Source organism: Rhodnius prolixus, unplaced genomic scaffold (genome assembly GCF_049639745.1).
Source record: "Rhodnius prolixus isolate KJV_2025 unplaced genomic scaffold, Rpr scaffold_7, whole genome shotgun sequence".
Classification (NCBI taxonomy): domain Eukaryota; kingdom Metazoa; phylum Arthropoda; class Insecta; order Hemiptera; family Reduviidae; genus Rhodnius; species Rhodnius prolixus.
In genome coordinates this window covers 4,938,322-4,956,627 of record NW_027411582.1, presented here as the reverse complement: position 1 = coordinate 4,956,627, position 18,306 = coordinate 4,938,322, and the positions used below count along the sequence as shown (strand labels likewise).

The 18,306-nt window shown below is 32.4% G+C and overlaps 2 protein-coding genes across 3 annotated transcripts; both read left to right on the top strand.

Moving 5' to 3' along the window:
• Window positions 1-60: 60 nt before the first annotated feature.
• LOC141446813 (probable cytochrome P450 6a13) lies at window positions 61-6,172 on the top strand. 2 transcript variants are annotated; one of them, XM_074113627.1, is made up of 6 exons: window positions 61-523; window positions 1,157-1,720; window positions 1,984-2,330; window positions 3,893-4,111; window positions 4,407-4,649; window positions 5,492-6,172. In XM_074113627.1, the coding sequence occupies exons 2-6, from the start codon at window positions 1,164-1,166 to the stop codon at window positions 5,656-5,658; spliced, it is 1,533 nt and encodes a 510-aa protein (XP_073969728.1). In that variant the 5' UTR covers window positions 61-523; window positions 1,157-1,163; the 3' UTR covers window positions 5,659-6,172. The 2 variants fall into 2 exon arrangements, with proteins under 2 accessions (XP_073969728.1, XP_073969729.1); XM_074113628.1 differs by lacking the exon at window positions 61-523 and having other exon boundaries at window positions 595-1,720.
• Window positions 6,173-9,096: 2,924 nt separating this feature from the next.
• On the top strand, window positions 9,097-13,154 carry LOC141446814 (probable cytochrome P450 6a14). The gene is made up of 4 exons (XM_074113629.1): window positions 9,097-9,956; window positions 10,268-10,614; window positions 12,004-12,222; window positions 12,518-13,154. Exons 1-4 carry the CDS (start codon window positions 9,400-9,402, stop codon window positions 12,808-12,810), a joined length of 1,416 nt encoding a protein of 471 aa, XP_073969730.1. The 5' UTR covers window positions 9,097-9,399; the 3' UTR covers window positions 12,811-13,154.
• The last annotated feature ends 5,152 nt before the right edge of the window (window positions 13,155-18,306 follow it).

Here is an 18,306-nt window from a genome sequence, read left to right as displayed (position 1 = left end):
GCGCCTAAATCTATACATACATCGTATATCGTCAAAGGAAGGAAGTTTTATGGATCCATTAGGGCTTTGGATACCTCAAGGCCAGTGCTCATGAAATAATCTCCTCTAAAGTGTTGTTGCAATCGTCCAAAAGGTTTCACTTTTTGAAGAACGACGATATGACGCTTTGACAAAAAACATATTTTTCGGGAAATATTGATTTCCATGGTGCTCCGAATCATTAACTAATGTATTTATTAAAGCCAACTATCTGTTTAGCACACATTTTAAAATTAAAATTGTAATTACAGGAATTAGGCCAGTATTTATAACAATTTAATTGCTTTTTCTTTGTTTTTAACTCAATTAAATTTACGAAGAAAGTAAAAAAAAAATCTAAATTGGTAGTAAAGTGCAACGATAAAAATAATAATAAGAATTTTTAGTTCATGGCCGACCGATTCACTAAGTTATATAAATTGGCCTAAAAACAATATTTAGATTAGACCGTTTTATTTTGTGAACAAGGTGTCTTCATTTTTGTGTAAGTACATAAAATTAATTAATAATTCTTCTAAACTTACTTAAAGAGGATCAAAAATCAATCAGATTTTCGATTTTTGTTTCACTGAAAATACACGTGTCGAAATCCTGTGTGTATGAAAAATAGTTCTCAGAAATTGGTCACTTTATCTCAATCTCTCTTTGAGTGAGTGAGTGTGTCCACTGGAACTTTGAAACGATAGAAAGTACACATTAACTTGAGAATGGGTAAGAAAATTTTAAGTTTACCGTGTCAACAATAAACTCTTTACATGTAAATTTACTTATGTCGGACAATGCGAACAACACAACAAAGCATCTTGACGAACATGAGTTTAGCCTGATGTTGAATGAAAGTTCGAAACCGATCAGGAATAACAATAAACACGAATGCTACGATAAATGTCAATAAAATAAAAATCAATGGTAATATTTAATTGTAGTGGATAATAATATAAAAAATATATTCTCTTATTTGTATTCTTAAAAGTTTTAAGACACAAATTTTCTCCAAACTTCCGGCTGAGTCTTATTTAATACTTATCTCTTATTTTTAGAAAGGATTAAATGATATTTAAAAGCTAAAAAGGTATCAAATATAATGAAATTCTTTCATACACTATTTTGATTTCAGATGTAAAATGGATCCAGTGACTCTATCGCTCTTGTCCTTTCTTATGTCGTTATTCCTTTACATCGTATACCGAGCATGGAAAGTCAACCAATATTGGAAAGAGAGAGGAGTACCGCATACCAAACCAATGCTGTTCATTGGCAATTCTCTACCATTAATACTTGGGACATGCCCACCCGGCGAAATCTATGAAAAGCTGTGCAAACAATTTCCAAATGAATCATACTTTGGTTTCTTTGAATCTATTATTCCAGAATTAATAATCCAAGATGTTGAACTAATTGAAAAGATTCTTATTAAAGATTTTGTACACTTTTCTGATCGAGGTTTAAAGCTGGATGATAGACATAATCCGCTAGATTCAACTCTTGCCGGTTTAGGTGGGTCACGTTGGAAAACTGTAAGAAATAGATTATCACCGATCTTTAGTAGCGGGAAATTGAAAGAGATGTTTGAATGGATTTCTGGATGTGGTGACGAATTGATTAAACACCTGGAAGCAGGTCCAAAAAAGGACGTCGACTTAATGGAGATATTAGGCTGTTTTACATCAGACATTAGGGGGTGAGTTATTCCTAGATATTTTAAAGATTGCGTTGTGGGTACAAATTTTGGGGTTGCGGATACTTCTGCAGCAATAAACATATTTAACGCAGAAATTTGATCCTTAGTCCTTATTCCAAGAGAATTTTGACTAAGTATACATAAACTAGCTCCAATACAGACGTGTGCCAAGTTAAAGGCGTTACCACTTTATTTTTTTTCCAAAATTTTTCTTCATAATCAACAAACAGCAATCTTGTGACTTCAGATTTTTGTTTTTCCAGTTCCTGTTTGCTCGGCCTTGTTGCAAACAATATGGCCAATCCTGGCAATGAATTTCGTCGAGTTGCCGGTGCTAGGATGGAACCAACTTACCGAAACCGTATTTCATTTTTATTATCACATAATCATACATTAAGCAAATTTCTAAATCTGACATTTAATCACCCGCATACCCTTCAGTACTTTTCCAACATTGTAAAAGATGCTATTAAACACAGACGGGAGAATGGATACCAAAGAAATGATTTGATACAATTGATTATGCAACTACAGGATAAAGGATATGTGGAGGTACCATCTAAAGATTCAGCTGATGAATACCTGGACAATGATGCAGCACAGAACTTTGGTAATTATCGACAAAATTTAAAAACAATATTAATAACTTTTATGAATTTGTTTCAATACTTTCTTTTATTAACTTACAAGAGAAAGTATTGTGGACTGATAATATTATTAATATCAGTTTTTATATCCATTCAGAGCTCTGAAGTGACAGATTTTCCTTACTCTATTAAGAGAATGAATTGTAATCGTGAAGATTTTTATTTCGCGTTTTTACCGAAATATCCGAAATGGTTTTTTAAAAATTCATGTATCCACCGTATCTCAAAAACGAAAAATTGCAGAAAGTTCCAATTTGATATTTAATTAGCAATGATATTTAACAGAGGATTTGAGGAGAAATTCGATTAAGAGTAACTTCTATGAGTACCAAAATAATGTTACTGCACAGCCAACGAAAGCGAACCCCCATTTTACAGAAGGATCTGGGTAGGACCCCTCTAATACTGGGGATTTTGTTCCGCGGATCCCTTTAACAGTAAGGGAATGGGCAATCCTAGGAAGCCCTTCTCGGAATAATTAATTCTTAAACATAGGCATAAAGACAGACTATAATTAGTTGTATACCTACTTTATCCATCGAACTAATCCATAACTTAAGTTACATTTTCATTATGGGCCGAGTAGATTGATATTTTACTTCTGTCAGCTTCAACCTTCCGATCGAAGGAACTCTTTACCACAGTAGAAAGCAGCTTCTGAGTCCCATCTCAAAAGTAAAACACTAAAATTAAAAAAAATATTGTAATTAAAACTAATAAATAATTTATTATGCTTGGTCCTACAAATGCTTGGGTTTGTTTCTAGGAATACGAGAAATTTCTCTGACGCCGTTCTTATATCACATTACATAAATCCCTTGTACGCAAGATCCCATCTAGAATATGGTTCAGTAATTTGGAGTCCGTTTTGCAAGGTACATATGGCTTCTATTGAGGCTGTTCAGAACAAGTTCTTTCGGTGGTTAGCTTGCCGTTTGGAAATCCCTAAAGAAACCCTTATCTAACATATTCCGATCTACAGCTCACTCTCAATATTCCTCCACTTGCCACCAGAAGAATTTATTATTACCTCTCTAATTCTCAAATAGACTGTCCTTACCTTCTTTCTCTAATTTCTTTTAATATCTCATCCCTTACTACACGACATTCTACTCCATTCAATGTACCGTACAGCAAACAAAATTAGGTTTTTTACTCCCCTACCTTTCGTATGATGCCGACAGCCAATCATTTTACCTTACAATTATTAAATTAAATGCTGAAGCCTAATTATAAACCCAAAATATATAAACCTAATTAAAATACCTAAATTTGTATTATTTAGGTAATATTTGTTAATTTGTAATATTGTTCTTTCTGTAAAATGGATATTACTCTGTTTTTTATTTAAAAATAAAAATAAATAAATCAATTTAGAATTAGGTGATTTCTTTCTTTCTGAATGTGTTCTAAATGAACGGAATTCGGATTTGATTTGATTTGTTCTTCTGTTAAACACATATTGAAAATTTTAACAGTAATAATTAAACGATTGGTATGATTTAAAAAAAAATTCTTGTTACAGAACTGACACTAGATCAAATTACTGGCCATACGATTACCTTATTAGTTGGCGGATTCAATGTAATAAGTGCAGGTATGCTATTTACTCTGTATGAATTATCCAGAAATCCCGAGATACAAGAGAAATTACGTGAAGAAATCCTGAAGGAAGTGAACTTAGCTGGCGCATTAACATATGAAGCATTGGGTCAAATGCCCTACCTAGAACAATGCATTAAAGGTAAATAGCTGGTACTTTTACCTTCTCTTTAGGAAGGTGTGAAAAGTGTGAAGATTATCGATATTCACCAGAGATAACTATTATGGAGCTCTCCGCGCAACAGTGTTTCTTACAATTTGGTTTGAATTGTATCCTATTGACAATAACTTCAATTGTGTATATCGCATAGATACCACCTGAGTATGCCACTATAAGCTCTTCGTAAAGTACTTAGACTCTAAAGGACAACATTGATGGCATCAAATTATAATAAAATATAAATCAATCAATAACAATAATTACAATTTTGTTGCAGAGTCACTGAGAATGTATCCATTAGCTCATAAATTTAGCCACAAATGTACAAAACAATATACGTTCCCAAGTGGATTAACAGTAGAACCAGGACAAATAGTAGTAATTCCAGTTTCAGCAATCCATAATAATCCAAAATATTACCCAGAACCGAGAGAATATCGACCAGAAAGATTTGCTAGAGATCAGAAGTTACCAGCGTGTGCATTTATACCATTCGGAGCTGGACCCAGGACATGTTTCGGTAAAAAGTGAACAGTTTTTTGTACATTATTTTTATTATTTAGATATAAATAAATATTGTATTGTTGCATGAATTTGGTCCGCCCTATTTAGTGAATATTTTTCTTTGCTCCTTGATACTATCGGTTTAGATATAAATGAATGAAAATACTTGTGAATGAACATGAAGATGTAGAGTCGACATCACGTTTTGCAGATCAATCTCCAATTGCTTCATATCTTAAATTTTGCTTAGATGGAACAACACCTGAGCCCTTTGGTTAAAATAATGGATGTAATGAAATTGCGTAGGTAATGATGTTATCCAAAATAAATTCAAACAAATATTATGGTTTTTTAAATAAATAAATCTTTTTCTGTAATCGCACTTATGACTATTTTCTGGAAGGATTTGATTATTCTATTGCGTTAAATAATTATAATTATTATAATACCTTCTTTTATAAGCAGACAATAAATGGGGGAAAATTCTCTTTGCCGCCCCCTTTTAAATTCAGTTATTCTCTAAAGAAGCCTCAGGGAGAGCGGGAAGCTAGCCATAAGGGATAACAACTTCTAAAACAATCCACTGGTAGCCACACCAGCGGAATTTAGATCTAGAAGATGGTTGGATGACAAGAACGATCTAAAAAAATTTCAAACCTTAATTGTCACCCCTTCAAAAGTGGTCACACTATTTTTAGGGTTAGCTATGAATCAAAGTATATCTTTCGTATCCACAACATGATAAATATAGATGACTAAAATTTCTAATATCATCTACACTGTGATATTATAATGTGAAATAGAAGAGCACAAACTTATTATGCAACCTAATAGTTTACCTAGATTTCCTTGTTGCAGCCAAGAGGTTCGCCATGTTGGAGCTGAAATACTGCTTAGCTACCTTACTGCGCAACTACACCTTCAATATCAGCCCTAAAACAAAACTACCTATTAAAATGAGCTCCTCAGATATCACAACAACGCCAAAGGAGCCTGTATACTTCAATATAGAGAACCTCAAGTGAAATATTCACACTACTCTCTTCTGTTGTAATTTTTACAAATATAATACACCACGTACTGTTGTACAAATAAAACTACCTGAACTGTGTCTATTACTAATCTACTGGGGAATATGTGCAGATTTGTATCTTTGTTACTAAATCTCTGTATTTGGGGACATAAATTCTTAGTAACATTTGATAATTCAGTTCATTAGCTAAGTAATAAGGAAACCCATTGCAAGTTAGACTGACGAGAATGAAGCTCCAAGGAATAGTGTATTCATACAGACTGTATGAACAGAGCGGCAGAAACTGAATTAGCATTTATGAAACAGTATTAATTTAGCAAGAAAGCAGATTCAATTACTTCATTTTGTTTTGTCTTATTTAATTTTTATTTAATAAAACGGTAGTAAAAAATAGAGTAGTAATAAAACACAGTAGTTGACTACAATTGTTTGTGCAACTTATTTTAATGACTAATGGAGGTTTTTTTGATCAAAGTTAATTAATAATAATTCCAAAATAAAATGGTTATTTTCTTTTTGTTCCTTCTCCAAAAATTGACATTTAAGTAAATTAGTAGTGAAAAGTCGGTTACGCAAAATCCCAGTTTTCTACATTTACACCCCTCTGTTCGGGGTAGGGTTTTATTAAAAACCAAAAAAATCCATATGGTCTTGAAGCTCAATAAAAGTGCAACTTTTTCTGAAATTTTGTGACTCCTTGATTCATTAATCATTGTAAAAATGCAGTTGAAAATTTTAACAAAAATCATCGAGAACGAATTTTTTAGACAAAGTAAAAATTTCATTGTTATTAGAAACGTTTTGTGGCTCTGTATTAAGCATATTTATAGGAAATTTAATGCTCTTTAGTTTGGAATAAGCAGATTTGTTGTAGGATAAAAGATAGAAAAGTTACGGCCGTTTTTATGGTGAAAAACGCGAATATCGACGGAAAAGTTAAAAATGCAAATATCTTGGACACTATTGAGAATTGGGCCATAGTGAAGAGAATATTTTTTGTTGCATTTGAGCTGTTGAATCACCTCCAGAAGTTTCGACCACTCCTCCGCATACACCCTGTATTTTACGAAGGCTCAAATGCGTTTCATGCTTAAACGGTTGATCTGAGCGAAAAATGATAGAGGAAAAATTTGTTGCCCGTTACTTCTAGTTTCAGAATATGTGATTTGATTTTGGATTCCTGATCGCGTACGCGGCTGACGCGCGACCAAAAGTAAGGGTTCGCAATTGACCCCCATTTTCATATACACTGTTTTAAAGAGTATAAAATGTTATGAAAGAAACCGGAAACCGCAATTCGATATCTGCAAAATTGAAGGTGTTAGGTCATTTCAAATCATATTTCAATTTTTTAACTTGTTATCAAAGAGAAAGAAGAGCACGCGATAGGTCATTTTTATGTATTTTTTCATCCCCTTTATACTAAAAATATTGCCAAGCCAGCAAAGCTTGTACTTTTCTTAATATCGGGAAATATGTCATTTTCCGAGTGATTTTTTCAGCAATAACCAAATGTTAAGAGCTTTAGATGTTTAGATGTATGAGAAGCATACCCAAAAATGGCTAAAAATTAATTTTACATCTGTTACAAACAAGAAGGTTTAATAATTATTAGGTAATTTTGGGAGAATTGCGTTTAATTACCAAAAAAAATTGGAAACCTCCTGCCACGTATTTAAGTGATCAATGTCTTACAAGTAAATGATCAAACTTATTCCTTAATTTGTCAAATAATGCACTTTACTCAACTTGTGAAGCATGTACTGTGCCTTCAGAGGTGCCTCCACGGATACAGAGAGCAGTTGATAACTTCCTGGCTAACCTGGCTTGCGAGCCAGAGGAGGCACCTTTGAAGGCACAGTACATGCTTCACAAGTTGAATAAAGTGCATTATTTGATAAATTAAGAAATAAGTTTGATCCTTTACATGAAAAATATTGATCACTTAAATATGAGGCAGGAGGTTTCCAATTTTTTTGGTAATTAAACGCAACTCTCCCAAAATTACCTAATAATTATTAAACCTTCTTGTTTGTAACAGATGTAAAATTAATTATTAGCCATTTTGTGTATGCTTGAGAACATCTAAAGCTCTTAACATTTGATTTTTCTAAGAAAAGAAGATTTTTATAACTCGGAAAACGACTTATTTCCCGATACTAAGAAAAATACTAGCTTTACTGCCTTCGCAATATTTTGAGTGGAAAGGGGATGAAAGAATACATAAAAATGACCTATCGCGTGCTCTTCTTTCTCTTTGATAACAAGTTAAAAAATTGAAAATTTATTTGAAATGGCCCCCAGCACCTTTAATTTTGAAGATATCGAATTGCGGTTTCCCGTTTCTTTCATAAAATTTTATATTCTTTAAAACTGTGTATATGAAAATGGGGGTCAACTGCAAACCCTCACTTTTGGTCGCGCGTCAACCGCGTATGCGGGCAGGAATCTAAAATCAAGTCACATATTCTGAAACTAGAGGAGACGGGTAACAAATGTTTCCTCCACCATTTCTTGCTCAGATTAACCGTTTAAGCATGAAATGCAATTGAGCCGTCTTAAAATGAACACCTTGTATATAATTTGAAATAAACTGCTTAAAAGTTTAATTAAAACAATTCATTATTTAGTGATTCCTCCCACTCCTGTTCCCTCCCAATCTTCACTGAGTTAGCTGCACGCTACGTGTACGCTTTAGGGCCTAAATCTATACATATATCGTCAAAGGAAGGAAGCTTTATGAATCCATTGGGCTATGGTTAGCTCAAGGCCACTGCTCGTTAAATAATCTCCTCTAAAGTGCTGTTAAAATCGTCCGAAGGGTTTCACTTTCTGAAGTTCGACGATATGACAATTTTTTGTTCAAAGAATATTGATTTCCATGTTGCTCCGAAACACTACCTAAACATGGTATGTATTATTAAAGCCAACTATCTGTTTAGCACACATTTTAAAATTAAAATTGTAATTACAGGAATTAGGCCAGTATTTACAAAAAATTAATTACTTTTTTCTTTGTTTTTAACTCAATTAAATTAACCAACAAAGTAAAATTCTAAATTGGTAGTAAATAATCAGAGAATTTTTAGTCCATGGCCGATTCACTAAGTTATATAAATTGGCCTAAAAACAATATTTAGATTAGACAGTTTTATTTTGCGAACAAGGTGTCTTCTTTTTTGTGTAAGTACAAAAGATTAATTAATAATTCTACTAAACTCACTTAAGAGGCTCAAAAATAAAAAAAATGAATGAGTAAGTGTGACCACTGGAACTTTGAAACGATAAAAGTACACATTAACTTGTGAATTTGTCGGGAAAATTTAAGTTTACTGTGTCAACAATAAACCCTTTACATGTAAATATACTTATGTCGGACAATGCGAACAACACAACAAAGCATCTTGACGAACATGAGTTTAGCCTGGTGTTGAATGTAAGTTCGAAACCGATCAGGAATTACAATAAACACGAATGCTACGATAAATGTCAATAAAATAAAAATCAATCATAATATTTAATTGTAATGGATAATAATATAAAAAATATATTCTCTTATTTGTATTCTTAAAAGTTTTAAGACACAAATTTTTTCCAAACTTCCGACTGAGTTTTATTTAATACTTATCTCTTAATATTAGAAAGGATTAAATGATATTTAAAAGCTAAAAAGGTTTCAAATAAGATAAAATTGACTTTTCCTTTCAGAAACTATTTTGATTTCAGGTGCAAAATGGATTCAGTGACTCTATCGCTCTTGTCCATTCTTCTGTCGTTATTCATTTACATCGTATACCGTGCATGGAAAGTCAACCAATACTGGAAAGATAGAGGAGTACCGCATACCAAACCAATGCTGATCTTTGGCAATTCTCTACCAATAATACTTGGGACATGCCCACCCGGCGAAATCTATGAAAGAATGTGCAAACAATTCCCAAATGAATCATACTTTGGTTTCTTTGAATCTACTATTCCAGAATTAATAATCAAAGATGCTGAACTAATTGAAAAAATTCTTATTAAAGATTTTGTACACTTTGCTGATAGAGGTTTTAAGGTGGATGATAGACGTAATCCGCTAGATTCAACTCTTGCCGGTTTAAGTGGAAAACGTTGGAAAAGTGTAAGAAATAGATTATCACCGATCTACAGTAGCGGGAAATTGAAAGAGATGTTTGAGATTATGGTACGGTTTGGTGACGAAATGATTAAACAGCTAGAAGCAGGTTCAAAAGTGGACGTTGACTTCATGGAGATATTAAGCTGTTTTATAGGAGACACTAGTGGGTGAGTTATTCGTAGATATTTTAAAGATTGCGTTTTGGAAACAAATTTAGGGGTTGCAGATACTTCAGCGGCATTAAACACATTCAACGCCGAAAATTGATGAAAAAGAAAAAAAAAAACAATTTGGGAACAATATTCATGTAGTCCTTATTCCAAGGAAATTTTGACTAAGTTTATATTAACAAACTCCAATAAAGAGTGCGCCAAGTTAAAGGCGTTACCATCTTATTTTTTTTCTAAAATTTTTCTTCATAATCAACAAACGCATACCATATAGCAATCTAGTGACTTCAGATTTTTGTTTTTTCCAGTTCCTGTTTGCTCGGCCTTGTTGCAAACAATATGGCCAACCCTGACAATGAATGTCGTCGAGCTGCCATTGCTAGGATGGTACCAAACTTCCAAAACCGTATTTCATTTTTATTATCACATAATCATACATTAAGCAAATTTCTAAATCTGTCATTTAATCACCCGTATACCCTTCAGTACTTTTCCAACATTGTAAAAGATGCTATTAAACACAGACGAGAGAATGGATACCAAAGAAATGATTTGATACAATTGATTATGCAACTACAGGATAAAGGATATGTGGAAGTACCATCTAAAGATACAGCTGATGAATATCTGGACAATGATGCAGCACAAAATTTTGGTAATTATTGACAGTTTGTTTCTTTTCAAAAATTTAAAAACAATATTAATATCTTTTATGAATTTGTTTCAATACTTCCTTTTATTACCTTACAAGAGAATGTATTGTGGATTGTTAATATTATTAATATCAGTTTCCATCGGTTAAATCCATTTTGAGGGCTGAAATGACAGATTTTCCTTACTCTATTAAGAGAATGAATTGTAATCGTGCAGATTTTTGATTTCGCGTTTTTACCGAAATATCCGAAATAGTTTTTGAAAAATTCATGTATCCGCCGGATCTCAAAAACGAAAAATTGCAGAAAGTTCAAATTTGATATTTAAGTAGCTATGATATTATTTAACAGAGGATGTTACAATATAATTTTGGTCAAAGTCAAATATATAACTTTTACAGAACAGTTTTTTTTCAGTTTTATAGAATTCTCTATAAAACGGGGCTCTACAATTCTCTTTGAGCACAGTATGCTAATTGTAAATACATAGATCTATAACTTTATTTATTGATTTTTATTTTTTGAAGGAAAATTGAATTATGGGTACTTCTAAGATACGTGGATAGTTTCCCACTAAAGTACCATCGCTGTTATTCTACCGGGCTGCCATATTCGAGTAATATTAATAAGAATAAAATATGAAAAAAATTCCAAATTTATCGGAAAACAGCGCACCGAAAGTGCCATTTTACCGAATAGAATTTTCCGCATTTTTAAATTTTCTTACAAACGGCCATTTTAATTAAACTTTATAAATGATTACAAACCCAAATCTACAAATTGTTACTGCAAAAATCTTTCTTAGAAATTCTTTTAAGAGTACTTCTAGGTGAACCAAAATAATGTTACTGCACAGCCAACGAAAGCGAACCCCCTTTTTACAAAAGGATCTGGGTAGGACCCCTCTAATAATTGGGGTTTTTCTTCCGCGGATCCCTTTAACAGTAAGGGAATGGGCAATCCTAGGAAGCCCTTCTCGGAATAATTAATTCTTAAACACAAGACATAAAGACAAACTATAATTAGTTGTATACCTGCTTTATCCATCAAACTAATCCATAACTTAAGTTACATTTTCATTATGGGCCGAGTACATTGAGTTTTCACTTTTGTCAGCTTCAGCCTTCCGTACGAAGGAGCACTTTACTACAGTAGAAAGCAGCTTCTGAGTCCCATCTCAAAAGTAAAACACTAAAATTTAAAAAAAAAATTAATTAAAACTAATAATAAATAAATTTAGATTTATGTAATGATTTCTTTCTTTCTGAATGAGTTCTAAATGAACGGAATTCGGATTTGAGCTGATTCGTTCTTCTGTTAACCATATATAGAAAATCTTAACAGTAATAATTGAATGGTTGGATTGATTTTTAAAAAAATTCTTGTTACAGAACTGACACTAGATCAAATTACTGGCCATACGATTACTTTATTAATTGGCGGATTCAATGTAATAAGTTCAGGTATGATATTTACTCTGTATGAATTATCCAGAAATCCCGAGATACAAGAGAAATTACGTGAAGAAATCCTGAAGGAAGTGAACTTAGCTGGCGCATTAACATATGGAGCATTGGGTCAAATGCACTACCTAGATCAATGCATTAAAGGTAAATAGCTGGTACATTTATCTTCTCTTTACGAAGGTGTGAAAAGTGTGAAGATTATCGATATTCACCAGAAATAACTATTATGGAGCTCTCTGAGCAACAAACAGTGTTTCTTACAATTTGGTTTGAATTGTATCTGGCTATCCTATTGACAGTAACTTCAATTGTGTATTTCGCTTAGATACCACCTGAATATGCCACTATAAGCTCTTCGTAAAGTACTTAGACTCTAAAGGACAACTCTGATGGTATGTAATTATAATAAGAAATCAATCTAGCAAAATTTTTGTTGCAGAGTCATTGAGAATGTATCCATTAGGACATAAATTCAGTCACAAATGTACAAAACAATACACATTCCCAAGTGGATTGACAGTAGATCCAGGGCAAATTGTAGTAATTCCAGTTTCAGCAATCCATAATAATCCAAAATATTACCCAGAACCGAGAGAATATCGACCAGATAGATTTGCTAGAGATCAAAAGTTACCAGCGGGTGCGTTTATACCATTCGGAGCTGGACCCAGGACATGTATCGGTAATGATGTTATCCAAAATAAATACAAACAAATATTTATTTTTTTTTAATGAATTTAATAATTATAAATAGATGTATTGTCTTCTGTAATCGCACTTACGTCTATTTTCTGGAAGGATTCGCTAAATCTATATTAATAAATAATTATAATAAAATTCTCTTTGCCGCCCCCTTTTAAATACAGTTATTCTCTAAAGAAGCCTCAGGGAGAGCGGGAAGCTAGCCATAAGGGATAACAACTTCTAAAACAATCCACTGGTAGCCACACCAGCGGAATTTAGATCTAGAAGATGGTTGGATGACAAGAACGATCTAAAAAAATTTCAAACCTTAATTGTCACCCCTTCAAAAGTGGTCACACTATTTTTAGGGTTAACTTTGAATCAAAGCATATCTTTCGAATTCACAACATGATAAAATATAGATAACTATAATTTCCAATATCATCTACACTGTGATATTATAAAGTGAAATAGAAGAAGAGCACAAACGTATTATGCAACCCAATAGTTTACCTAGATTTCTTTGTTGCAGCCAACAGGTTCGTCTTGCTGGAGATCAAATACTGCATAGCCACCTTACTGCGCAACTACACCTTCAGCATCGGTCCTAAATCAAAACAACCTATTAAAATCAGCACCACACATGTCGCAACAACGCCAAAGGACATATACTTCAATATACAGAACCTCAAGTGAAATATTCACACTACTCTCTCCTGTTGTAATTTTTACAAATATAATACATGGTGTTTCTTGATATGTTTTTGGTTTCCTAAAAATAAAACTACCTGAACTGTGTCTATTACTAATCTACTGGTGAATATGTGCAGATTTGTATCTTTGTTACTAAATCTCTGAATGTGAGGGATTAAATTCTTAGTAACATTTGATAATTCAGTTCACTGGCTAAGTAATATGGGAAACCCCTTGCAAGTTAGACTGACGTGAATGTAACTGCAAGGAAACAGTGGAGACTGTATGAACAGAGCGGCAGAAACTGAATTAGCATTTATAAAACAGTATTAATTTAGTAAGAAAGCAGATTCAATTACTTCATTTTGTTTTATAATTAAAGGAAGCTGCATAGAAAATATTTGGCTGCTACAAAATGTGACATCTTCCATCCACCCCTCATCCACAAACTACACAAAATTTAATAAGTTGCTGAAGCCGCCTCGAATTAAAACTGTCCGGTAGGACAGTTGTATAAGGGTTGATCATCAAAAACTGCACGAAAAAGAGTAACGTTAAAAAACACCCAACTTTGACAATTTTTTTCTCTTTTTCTATAAAAGATAAAATTCCCAAATTTTCTTTAAAATATAGGGCAAGTCCTCCTTTATAGCTGTAATTTTTTTGTCAAGACCCAGATTTAATATATTAAGAGAAAAAAGTTACTGAAAATGAGCAAAAACGGCATTTTCAAAAATTGGTCTTGTTCTTGTTGTTGTTGTTGTTCTTCTTGTTGTTACCTTTTTTGTAAACAACGTAGCGCCTAAACGCGTGAACCGATTTTCATGAATAAGGTGTCATTCGTTTCTGAATTTTATGTAGATGTGCCTTTTGGGGGTCTCGACGCTGTACATCAAATGGGGGAGGAGTTAGCCCCATATATGTGAGGCCTCTTCTCAAAATTATTATTACTAATAACTCTGAAAATGTTAACCCGATTTTAATAAAATTTGGCAGGATGAAAGGTTTAGGGCACTCCTACGTAACATTTAAACGACGTTCTGCTCTTACCCTTATTAGGGGGAAGTATGGTAATCGTTTCAAATTATCGAAACGTGAACCGATTTTCATGAATAAAGTGTCATTCGAATCGAAATTTTGTACAGATTTGCACTTTAAAAGTCTCGTCGCTATGACTCATAAGGAGGGGAGTTTGCCCCACCCAAGTAAGGCCTTTTCTAATACTATTATTACCAATATTTCTATTACGCTTAGTTCGATTTGGATAAAATTTACCACGAAGAAGTGGTTAAAGCTCCTCTACGTGGCTGTGAAGTGCCACCATGCTCTTACACCTACTAAGAGGAAGTACTGCAATCGTTAAAATTATCAATGAGTGAACCTATTTACATCAATGAATTCGATTCAAAATATTTGCCTTTTAGGGAGAAGTACTGTAATTGCAGTTTATTTTTCTTACTCCTCTTAAAAGGAAGTACTGAAATCGCTTTTTAATTTTGCTATTTACGTACAAATACCTTCCTATTTTATTCAAAACGCTTTCTCTAAAAAATTGTTATTGAGGATAGTTTGGGGGACCGCAACTATAATCATTCTTTAAAAAGATCGCTCCAGTGGTAGTTACGGTTCGGACTTAACACCTTTTTAGGTTATAATGGTAGAATTTATTATTCCAAATTTTAATAAAATCTGTAAAGCAGATATGTAACTTTGCAAAACAGATAAAAAGGAAAATCTATCCAAAAAGTACAAAAATCTCCTTAACAAAAACTTACATTTTAAAATGTTAAGTATAAGGGTTGATTAAACGCCAAAAGGTACATAAATCAGCAAGTAACCAACATTTCATTAATACTTCATTAATATTTAAGTAATTTTACTGCATTAAATTTCATTAATATTTTTTTGAATTTATTAGAGGTCACAGTTGCTTATGCTGGCCAGTTCATTCATAATTTTTTTTTTTATTGATTTAAATCGCGTCAACATCTGAGGTTATTGGCGCCCGGAGCTTTTTTCAGTGCACTGCCGGCCTCCGGACAGTGTTCTCTCGTTACAGACAACACTGTCCATCACCGGCCAGTGAGCTGTAAGAAGCTCTTAGGAAGAGAAAATCTAATGGTCAGCAGCTGGATTCGAACCCGGAACCTCCACGTGGGAATCCAATACGCTAACCGCATAGCTAATCCCTTCCCTTAGTTCATTCATATTTTATTTTTTGTTATAATTATGATAAAATGTATATTATATCTTCGTAATTAAATAGGTACTTTATTATAGCTTTATTCCAAATTATTCTTCTGATTTATCTTTATTAGGCCCTTTATTCTGAATAGTCACATATACATGCATGTTAAAATAGAAAAAGACAAAGTTAGAGTCAGCTACTGTTTAAATTTGAATCACGGATTTAAAACAATATTTCAGTCTAGAATTCTTCTTACCGAAGTATTTGTGAGTACAAATAACGCATAGGTAATATCCAGTAAATTATTCAACAATAATTATTCATTTCTCAATTGTAATTTAATGTAGTCCCTCTAATTTTACTTATAGTAGGTAAAATACTGGTATAATTAGCTGTCATAAAAATATGCATATCTTATATTCCAAATATATAACACTGCGGTAAGAATACCTAGATTGAGAATTGAAGAAAACTATATTATTTGCGATAAAGCCAGATTAATTATTACCTATTATTAAAAACGCTTGACTACTAAATAAAGTAACAATTGCTTTAATCGAATTACGAACTTAAACCGAAGATTTTTATTTAAAAATAAAAATAAATAAATAAAATAAACAAAATCATTGATGAATGTTGGTGCAAGCATTTTTGAAAAAAGTTTTTGAATTTTTTAACCTCATATTTTTTTTTATAAAGTTTTTTTTTTTAAACCTGTGATTAATAGTTTGTTGATTAGATATTACAGTCAATCTAAGAAATAGTGTTCTATTTGAACAAATATTTTGTAGACGAAAATGGCCAGCATAAGGGTCTGTGACCTCTAATAAATTCAAAAAAATAAATGAAATTTAATGCAGTAAAATTACTTAAATATTAATGAAGTATTAATGAAATGTTGGGTACTTGCTGATTTGTGTACCTTTTGGCGTTTAATCAACCCTTATACTTAACATTTTAAACTGTAAGTTTTTGTTAAGGAGATATTTAATAGAGGTGTCCGAAACCTCGGACAATATTGTATTATTTTTTTTATCCCAACCAACCATTGCATTATGAACTTTAAGAAGTGCGCTCAACTATCAAAAAAAACGTCAGGTCGTTACGATTTTGAAATGTCAAAACCAACATTCCGGAATGGAAAAATATGAGTTAGCCAGATGTTCGACAGTTTAAAACAGCTTTATAGCTTTTTGTATAAACTTTCAAGGCCTTTACGCCAAGGATTTTATTTAAAGTTCGACATTAAGAACCTAAAATTTTGATATGAAATTTAAGCATTCCCGGGAGAATGTAGATTTTGATGCGCTCGCGACTCTTATGTTCCTGTTACAGCAATGACTATAGTATTCATTATTTCAAATATATTTTATTTGTTTGTTTGTTTCTCTTTTTTGCAATCAGGGCCTTGCCCCATACAAAGGAGTTTGGGTACAATAATGCAATACTAACAATAATAATAGCATTACAATAGCATAAGAAAATATGAAATTTTAAACTGACATTATATTAGTAAATACTAAAAAAATAAAAATTTCAGTTTGAAATAAAATAATGTGAAGATATGGAGACTATGGGTAGAATTTTGGAGAGCGCATGACAGAGCCAAAACTTGTGATTGGTAAAAGAGCAAACAATTTATTACGAAACATGTTATAAACTGGACAAATATAATAAAAGTGGTAAAGACTTTCTTCAACATTTTTTACAAAATGGGCATAAATTTAGTGGATACAAATAATAGGTATGACCAGCCTTACCAGAAAATTTAAAAATATGCTTACCTGAGAGTCTAACTTGAAAACATAAAGCGTTTTAAATAAAAAAAGTTGATTTTAGAATTGTGACAGGCTTCACGAACAGAAAACCAGTAGTCCCTAAAATATAAAGGATTATATTCAGAAGCGTGTAACTTTTCAAGGTCGGAATTATGAAGGTAAAGCTGATAGGAAGACAAAACTCGCCGTGAATTGTACCTAAATATTTGAGGATCAGAAATGTTCAATATGTTCTCTTCATTTATTTCTTTTGAAAGCAGAACGATTTAAGAAACCCAGCTATATTTGGAGTTTAAATCAGCTGAAGAGCAAGACAACAGTCTTTCGGAGCATAATTTAGGAAAGCGATTTCATTCATTCATTTAAAGCGATCTTAAAACACAATTTAAGGCGAGCTTTAGCATTATCAGTTTAACTTGTGAAATATCATACACCAGCCTCATCATATAAGATGGTACAGATTCATTTAGGAGGTGGAAGTATCTCTTAAAAAACTGTAAATGTGTACTTTCAATTGTGTCGGAGAATCCAGATATGGATTGCATAACACATGGAAGATAAAATAATTGCTTCATTTAATTTTTTTAAATGTTTCTAATGTAATCTTCTTAGCTTCGGTTAGTATGCTTAGGACTGTTCCTTGGCCAATATTACCTTTAGTTATAGCAGCTTTTAAAGCGTTTGGATTCAAGCCTGAACTGGCTAACGTAACACCAAAATAACTTAGTTCACTTACTTTTTCTATTTTTGTCTTATTGAAATAAAGGTTCGAAACCATTTTTTTCCTGCCTTTGATTTACTATCCTTTTATTAACAACATAATTTATGCATTTAAAAATTACGTAAATTGGAATACAAAGAAAATGGACAGGTGACAATCAACTA